Consider the following 10,041-nt stretch of genomic DNA (forward strand, 5'->3'; position numbering starts at 1 on the left):
ACCCACACTATTAGTGTTGACAAGAAGGTTAACGACACGGCTAGATTGGAGAAGAATAATAGTGTATTAAAGACGGAATAAATAACACACTGATTTTTGCTTGAAGGACACAATAAAGACACACACACAGATTCACTCAAAAGATTTTTATATATAGTATGTCTATTAAAAAGTGCAAATCATTAGGGTTCTAAGAAAGAAATGATATGATTCGAGCCAGAATATTCGTAAGAATATGTTAGCCATCAAATCGTTGTCAATCAATTCAGGTGTCTGTCAAGAATCTCTTTGAGGCATGCCCTAGATCATTCTTTTTATAGGCCTGCCACCTGACAGCTTTCATACCTCTCTAGAAACCCTAATCATTAATACATATTCAGAAAAACATATTACAAAATATTCAAAGTGTAAAACAGGTCTTCGGGTAGGCTTTGGAGCCTTTGTGTTTATCGAGTAGACCTGGTAACCTTGAAGTGTGTTGGAGAACAGTTCTCCGGGTAGCCTTTACTTGGAGTATTTTCCTTTGAAAATACTCACCTAGCAGACTTCAATATTCCTGATCATAGCAAACTTTGCTTTGTATGATCCTATGAGCAAACTATTTTTCATGAATCCCTTCAACTCCTTGTTAAATAATAACTTATTAAGCAAACCAAAGTGTACTAGTAGCACTGTTTGACTTGTGCAGGAAGCACTGTAGCTTGCTCGGAGTTGAACCTTCCCAGAGAAAGTCCTTTAAATGTTTCTAGAATAACTTTCCCAAAGCATGTTTGGACTACTGTTTATTAATCAAACTTTGCTAGATCTTCCAAATTACTTGGCTTTATTAGATTGGTATAATCAAGAGTTTGCTAGTAAGAAAACTATGCTTGATCTGAAGAACATCTTGCTAGATGAAGTGAACCCTGCTCGGATTATCACTAAGGAAGACTTCAAGAAGATAACTCTGCCCCGAAAGGAAAAATACCCTGCTAGGATTAAGTAAAATCTTGCTCGGATGTCCAAGTGTGCCCGATGTCAATACTTATCCATTTTCAGGGAGGTTGAGAAGATTCCAATCTTCCTTAAGCTCATTTTCTTATCCCAACAATCTCCCCTAGATTGGAACACACTCAGCTGTACCAAAACACATCTATGGTTACATACACTTAGATTAAAATACACATCAAATCAAAATTTAAATTGCATATCAGAATTAATATATTACAAAGTGAGAATTCTATCCAGTGGACATTACAAAGTATAGCATAAACTAAACATGATCTTCATCTTCTTGAGTTGTAGGCCGCTTGTCTTCTTTCAATTCTCACTCCACCTGCCTTTTCCTTAAATATGAACATTTTTTGCTGATGAGGATGATTGCCAGTAAGTGTTAGTGAACGATGTCTTTTAGATCCTCATCATGAAGAAAGGGCAGGTCTTCATCAGATTTAATAGTGGCCAAAGTTGTTCCATCTGAGTTCCTGTGAATGTAGAAAGCATTGTTCTCATTGTAGTCGATTCTTGCAATTCTACCATTCTGCTGAACTTCATGGTTTGGCCTTGTCATTCTTCTTCTCATACTGATGCAAGTCATCATGTTGGCCAAGGGATTTATGTTCCCTACTTTGAAAATATAATTAAGCTCAACATGCTTGATGTCACTAAGCCTTTTTCCTTTTCTTGTCTTTTTATTTTCCGTTAATCTCCATTTCTTCTTCTGATTTAACAAGGGGAATCCCAATTCAGCATCCCTTTTCAAGTGCTTTGACAGCTCATTTTGTTGCCTTCTTGCAAGTTTGTTTCTACCATGCTAGTCATATAAGTTCAAACTTTCCATTTGTTCATTGGACGTACTTTGGCAAAAGAAACGGCATAAAACATCCTTCATGCTTAAAAACTCTATCACGTTATGTCCTTTGACAGTAACCTCGTTAATTTTCCTTTTTAAATTTAGTCAAATGAACCCCACTTGAGGGCAATAGTGTCTTTTCTCATCCCTCATTCATTTCCCTTTAATAAAAAAAGATATATGTTAAATTTTAGAATTAATAAAAATCCATCTCTCTCTCTCTCTCTCTCTCTCTCTCTCTCTCTCTCTCTCTCTCGCTCTGAAGAGTTTAATAAGCCAAAACACCACTACTTTGTGGCCACCACCACCGCCACCGGGTTGCCACCACTACCATCGTCCAAGACAACTGCTAAATAACCCAACCCTGGCCTACAACCATCACCATCCTGTCTCTCCACCATATTCAACATGTTTAAGATCTTTGAACGAGAACGAGTGGTTGAAAATGTGAGAGGGTGACGATAATGGTCAGATATGAGAGTTTCAGATCTAAGAGTTCCTTTCTCCTATCACTGACTACCCCACCACTGCCGTCTCCGACAATACCACCGACTATGTAACACCCCGGCTAAAGCAGAATACACCCGAAAGTGACATACAGATTGCCTAAAACACATGTGACACTATTAAGTGACAATATTATCATTAATTAATTTAAACAACATGTACACAAGTTTGTAATAAGAAATACAAGGAAAATACAAGAACCATTAACAACTTGTTCATTTATTAATATAACCTAAGTTCTAGTGTCTTCTCCATTTCATCCTCTAATAATTGTACCTGTAACATATATATAAAATAAAGTCAACTAAATGAATAGTTGGTGAGTTCACACAAGTTTTGGTATACATATATAAAAATCATACAATTTCATAAACAAGTGTAAATAAGCAAGTAATGTCCTTTCCAACTGGGATTGTGCACCAATGTACTCAGATAAGCGCAAGCAAGGTCCTTTCCAGTTGGGATTGTGCACCAACGTACTCGGATAATGAGGCCCTTTTCCACTCATAACAACGAATGTATTGAGCGCAAAGGGGGCGTATGATGAAGCTATCTTGAAGTAATCCATGAGCAAGTAATTTGTAGCAAGTAACAAGTAAACACACAAGTCCATGTAACGAATTGTAGTTTATAAATAATAAATAAAAGAAATTGAATTGTTGATAGGATATATATGCTACCCCCAAAATAGTTAAAAAGGGTGAAAATGAGGTGTGAGAAACTCACCTTGAAGTTGAAGACAAACTTGAAATAAAACTGAAAGCGTGTAAATGAAACCAAAGCAATTGAACGTCACGAACTAGAATTAAAAGTACAAAATTAATCATTACTAACGTCTTAAAAGTAAATAGATCGGGTTGTCGGGAATTAGAAGTGTTGAGTGTATATTTTATTATGGAGTTCGACAATATTATTTTTATACGTTAACGAATTTTAACGAATCAATATTTTAATAATAAATTACGAGGTTAATATCGAGTTCGAATATTATAACGTTTATAGGATTTTTGATGTTAACGGTATATTTTATCTTGAAAGGGAAAATGTTAACGAATTTTAAAGTCTAACGAACGATAAATAAATATACAAATGTTTTACGAGTTTAAACGAGCATTGACGAGTTTGAAAGATTGGGTTTTAGCTGACAAATGATAAATATGGTTTAAAACTAATTTTATTTGACTTATATCAAAATTAAAAGAATGTGATAGTTAAAACCAAAATGTTACCTTCAATATAGCAAATCTATCATCTCTAGTTGGCAAACCAACCCCTCAAAACGATTTGCCCTCAAAAGAGCAGGATCAATAATAACCCTTTCTATTGATATATAGGAACTAAAAGTAAAGCATCAGTGATCAAGCTTAACCAAAACCATATGTATAACCTTATCTAATAAAATCACACCACTATAAAAATGGGTGTGTATTGCCTAGTTGCAAACTTGTAGAAAACCTATGGGTTTGCAATTTGTTTAGCCAAGTTGTAGATATGCAATAAGCAAGAGAAAAATGCATAAACGTCTAGGCTCATATGTCCATTATGGTCGCAAAATACGCGACTGTTCCAAATAACAGACCATCATCAAAGCCCGTGCATATGATTCGTTGCCAACATCACACGACCATCACCTAAGGTTCCGATACAGAATCCGACAACAACATCGAGGCCAGTTCCAGTAATTCCGTAAATGACACCTGCACAAATGCAACAAATATAGAGCTTCCAATCCGTCAATTTACTAAAATTTACATCAATTGAACACAAATTTTCAAATACCATCGACAGAAAACTCCACCGCATTAGTCAGCCAGAATTCTAGAAACATTTGCCAATATTCAAGCTGCATGATGGATTACAAAACCCTAGGGTTAATGCCGATTTGGAGAATGATTCGGTGGAAATCATACTCTCTCCACCAATGTCCGAAAATTGCACCATCACCGCCACGCCACAAGCACACTACTGCCCCCCTAGACCTCACAAAGCACCGCCACCGATGGTTTCCAAAATATAACCATTGGTGGACCTTTTGAATAAATTTCAGAAAGTTGTGCATAGTAATGTATCGGCACATAAGAATTGAAACTTTGTTTTTACTAGGATTGAGTTTGCTATCCAAAAGGGGGTTGCGGCGCAGTTTGTTGCCCGCTTACCTGCCACTTCATTGTAAACCGTTTGGATGTTTCTATGATATTTAAGTAATTTCACAAAAAAAAAAGACGACGATCACGTTAGGGGGGTCGAAGACATTGGTATCGGATGTCTGGCGATGGCGGGGTTGAAGATAGTGGTACCGGAGGTTGAATGGCGGAGAACAATGAGAGAAGGAGTGTGATTGTATGCCAGATGCTAGATTCCAACATCAAATGTGTGTAAAACATAGATATGGGATGAAGAAGAGTCATCAAAGTGTAAAATGTGTTGGACGAGCATTAGTGGATGCATCTGACGATGAAGGAATACAACAAAAACAAGTTGTATAATTTTATGCACACTTTCCAGTCAAGTCTTGTACATACAGCTCTACATCATGTACTAAAGAGAAACCAAACATGCACTCATATTTTACTCAAAGCTTTAAAATAAGTAACTTAAAAGGAACAATGCCTTTGTGTCTTGTCTAGACTTTGCAAATTATAATATTGGGTTTAGTTATAATAAGAAGATTAGTTTTCCTAAGAAGAATATGAAATAATCTTGTACATTCATTTTAAAATTGAATGGTTGAGATTAGATTAAAAAGATTATAAAGTGTAAAACAAGGGTAAGTGCATAATAGGGATAACACATTTGTTGACCTTCTCTCTCCACATGCAAGACACATGTCAAATACCCCCATCATTTTAAAACGCCCATAACTTTTTTATACGACATGTTTTTTTTCAAAACAATTTCACCATAATAACGAGTGTTTTTTTATCTTTTATATGAGTACCATATTGCTTTATAAAAATAAAAAAAAAATTCGTGGGTTTTTACAAGGTGTGTTTTATCATAATTGTGTTTTACAAAATTGTGTTATACAAGTGTGTTTCATTTTTTCATAGTGTTTTTTGTATTGTGTTTTTTACATTGTGTTATTTAATTGTGTTTTCATTGTGTTTTTGTCATTGTGTTTTTATTTTCATAGTGTTTATTCCATTGTGTCTTTTACATTGTGTTTTTCATAGTGTTTTATTTTCCGACGAAATTTCCGTATACTTTTCCGGCAAGGTGGTGGCGGTGGGTGGCGGTGGGCGGTGGTAGTTGTAGGAGATGAATGAAAATTTAAGTGGGTTTTAATTAAGTGTGTTTTAATTAAGTGAATTTTTGAAATTAAATTAAGTGGGTTGGTAGTAGACTAAAATACCCTCATTCATAGCCTTCTTAGGAAAACCAAACTTCTTATTTGATCCTTTCTCATTATAATATATATATATATATATATATATATATATATATATATATATATATATATATATATATATATATATATAATCAAATGAACTCAAATTCAACTTTCTAACTAGGAGCAAATTTTTATGTGGACAATAATTCGAATCCAATTCTAATCAAATTCCAATTCAGCCTCAAATTTTAAAGTCGAATTCAACTTTAAATATTCAACATTCGAATAATTCGATAAAGTTGAGTATTCAAATTTGATCCGTTGAAAACTTTAGTTCCAAGAAAGTACAATGTTTGAAATGAGCTTAAGCCGTCTTTCGAATCGCAACCTACACCAATCCGCCATGTTTGGAAGCAACACAGAACCGGGTGGTTGACTACATTTATTTTATGAAATTTACGTTTTGCAGATAGGCGCGAGCTGTTGCAAAAGTTCACAAACTTTATTTCATTTTATTGTTTTAAGACTATGCTCTCTTAGAGTTTCCATATAGAGCAAGTTTGCCTTCACGCTAAACTTTTGAGATTGCTTACCCGTGAAATTGTTGAACTCCAACATTTCAATGTCAAATTTTGCATGAGAGAGTTATATGATTCAAAGTATTATTTCTTATTTGACCCTTTGAATTCGATGTTGCAATAGGATTTATTCATTATAAAGAATCGATTCAATACATTTCTTACGTACCTATAGGTGCTATGTTGGATTCGAATCTAATTTCGGATATATATTAATTGACGCCTCCATTATGTTGCTAGCAAATACCACAACTTTTGATTTTGGCTCTTCCAAAAATCATTCATGCAGGAGATCTGGACCCTTATTTTTTCTTTTTGATCATTTGATAAAAAGATTCATTTGCTCCATAAAAAATAGGAAATAAAACCAATAAAGATGCCGTTTTCCATTCATACCCCATTCAAAAATTGTTTTGGTTTTAATCCGTAGAAATCATAGAAAAGGTGATTCTCTTATGATAGACCAGATCCTAAAATGCATCTAAACCACATAGAACTTCCTATAAATACGTCAACTGAATGCAATATTTTCTTTAATTACTTTCCTTGACTCAACAAACACCCATGCTGGAAATTTTAAAACTCATAATCTGATCTTCCCTATTTAATTTGTTCTTTGGAGATGTCCCAACAGCAACCATCTTCCAATAAAATATGTTTCTTTGGGAATGCTATTTTGCGTTCGAATATGAGGATCACCAAGGGTGGACCTACATAGAAGCAACGATACGCAAATGCATGGCTTTGATGTAGCATTTCAGTGTTTTAATAATAAACAAAAAATTGTGTTATTGTGGTACATTTACAGAATTTTGTTATCGTTTGGGAAAAAAAAGTAGATCAGACAATGACACGAGCATAGAAGTTTCTTAATATACAATTCTAACCGTTTATGGTCGAACAATTTTAACGAGGGCCTAAGGTTTCTTGAGAATGACATAGCTTTAATAGGTTACATTAAAAAGACTAAACCAGATACATTGGTGATGTTGCAATGGTTAGGAATGTGTCACTGTACATACATTAGAGAGTAAACACAAAGTGGAGCAACTGCAAGACAGTTTCTGCACCAAAACATGTGGGAGGCTATCTGTATTCTTCTTTTATGCCAAACCTCATTAAAGGACTCAAAAGTGTTGTATTTGTTTGTGGATGACAGTTTCTTCATTCCAAAGACATGCACATGGTGTTTCACATGTTCTAACTTCTAAAGATGAATGCATGCCCACTTTTGTTTGTATAAATAGAATAGCACACAGCATTTTAGTAATCATTATTAACATTTCAAAACGGTTGGTTAAACCGTTAACAAGACAATGGCATCATTGCCATCATTTTCTTCATCTCCATCGAGCAAATACCATGCCATTAGGTCAGTTAGTCTTCCAACCAGATCACATAACAGCATACTTCAGGTAGAAGAGGAACTCAAAAACCTTAAAACGTGGGAAACATCTATGTCATCAGCTCCTGATGCTGTAACATTTTGCGTAGGTCTAACGTATCTGGAAAGGTTGTACACATTTGTTGACAATCTTCTAAATTCTCAGATGACACAAAAAGCCCTTTCTCACTATCAACATAAAAAACTAGTCGACAAGTTGCTGGTTCGGTCAATGAGACTTTTGGACATATGTGGTTCCATTAAGGATGTTGTGTCACAAGTTAAGGGACATGTACGCGATATTAAATCCGCTCAGCGTAGGCGAAAGGAAGATTTAAGCATAGATGGTTCGTTCTTAAGGAAGCTGAAAAAGAATGCTAAGAAAGCAGTCACTGAGTTGAAGCAAATCAATCATATTTACTGCTCAAAACTGGTGAATGTTGATAGCCACATATCTTCGGTGATCACAATAGTAAGAGATGTTAGTGAAGTCAGCGTTTTGGTGTTTGGATTGCTCTTGGCGTTCATGTCTGTGTTTATTTCTAAGCTGAAATCATCAAGTAAGTGGTTCATAATCTCGAAATTGATTCAGAAAGGAACATCTGGACACCATCAAATTTGTGTTGAGGCTTTAGATTTTCATGTTGAAGAAATTGAAAATGGTCTAGTGCCTGTGTTTAGGAGGCTGATTAGCACAAGGGCTTCCCTCCTAAATATACAATCAAACTAAATGTGCATCAAGTAGCATATGGTAAAATATTATATTATATAGGTATATAAACCTAAATTATACGTATCATACTAGATATATCTACACATATATACATATGCAAAAAAAAAAAAAAAAAAAAAATTATAACCTTTTCAAATTGCTGGTGTCCTTCGGACAATTTTTTTTATTTATTTTGGTTAAGAAAAAGTTGGTTTTTTTTTAAGATTCCATGTGAAAAATTGGGCTAGTTGCTCTTTGTTTTGCAAAAGTAGGGTCTTTTAAACAAAATTGTTCCAACAACGAACTGTTTTTATATAATGCATTTACTTATTAAATTCACTTTTTATCACCCAAGAAAGAGGCGTGTGTATATGTGTAAGCCATTTCCACTGTGGTGGATGGTCAGGAGTTTTACCTTAGGTTCATCTAAGGGTTTCTTCTATTTGACGTCGCAGGTTCGAAATCTCATTCATGTGTCATATTCCCAGGTTTTAACCTGAGTGAAGCATCACAAGGTAGATTAGGCATCACGGCATCAGACTCCTTGAGAGTTTCCAGGGGTTTAGCAAAGTGTTCGTCATTAAAAAAAATATGTATGTGTGAGTAAATAAAACAAAATGGGTTAAGCGAGAAGCTATAAAAGTGTAAGAAGAGGGCCGTGGTTACATGGAATGCAAAAATACAAAGTGACTTTGTTTGGCAGCCTATTGAGACAGATTCTCCGGTAAAACATATTATTTTTCGGGGCACACATGGATCCATAGGGAAGCCATCATAGAAAACTTTCATTTATATCCTTTCCCTTTTTATATCTTTTATTTATCCTTGTTATATCTGTTCTGTAATCTATTCATTTGATATATGCATTTCAAGTTTAAGCAGTACTTTGAGTGCTAGAAACTACTCCCTTGCTAATGTGAATATGACGAACCTCATTGACTCTAAAAGAGTAAAAGGTCCTTGGAAACCATCTATTTTCGAAGGACTTCGTGTCAATGCTTTTCTTAAAATATATCTTAACAGAAATACTCCATCCGTCCATCATTAAGTATCATGGTTTGAAAAACACAAAATTCAAGGTGGATTGAATAATTACTGTATTTTTTTCTTACCAAATGACAATAATGCCCTTAGATATTGGGTCTATTAATATGGTTTATTAATGCTAATTGTGTGTGTTTAAGGGTAACTTGAAAATTGGCTAATAAATTTTGAAAGTGGGCATTTGTAATGAGACAAATAAAAAGGAAATATGGACACTTTAATGGGACAGAAAGAGTCGCAAGTATGGTCGATCATAAACAAATACGAATGGCCGTTGGGTACCCATCATGAACATGTATTTGAATAGATTGCACGATTCAATAACTATATTATTAAGTCAAATGTTAGCCCAGATTACACACACAAACAATTTCTGTTTGATAAACCCAAACACAGTCCATCATACTTGCCGATCATCAATGAACTAATAGGATTAACCAACTAAATTAGCTTCATTCATTATGTATTGAACAAAAGTAAAAGCATCAGTAATGGTTGAATGGTAGTTAAAGGTTATAGCAAACCTTGTACCCACTTGTACTAAAAAACAATTAAGCGTAATCCCCCCTAGACAATAAAAATATATTTACATGAGAATGAACATATTTCATAGTTATGTCATCCGCGATCGCCTAAATCTCGAGACACTTTTCA

General features: G+C 34.6%; 1 protein-coding gene across 1 annotated transcript; it reads left to right on the forward strand.

Moving 5' to 3' along the window:
- The first annotated feature begins 7,563 nt into the window (after positions 1–7,563).
- Positions 7,564–8,361, forward strand: LOC143597068 (uncharacterized). Its single transcript, XM_077075674.1, has one exon. The coding sequence runs from the start codon at positions 7,564–7,566 to the stop codon at positions 8,359–8,361; it is 798 nt and encodes a 265-aa protein (XP_076931789.1).
- The last annotated feature ends 1,680 nt before the right edge of the window (positions 8,362–10,041 follow it).

This window comes from Bidens hawaiensis, unplaced genomic scaffold (genome assembly GCF_021521415.1).
Source record: "Bidens hawaiensis isolate Kalapana, Puna unplaced genomic scaffold, B.hawaiensis_p1.1 tig00047537_1, whole genome shotgun sequence".
Lineage (NCBI taxonomy): Eukaryota > Viridiplantae > Streptophyta > Magnoliopsida > Asterales > Asteraceae > Bidens > Bidens hawaiensis.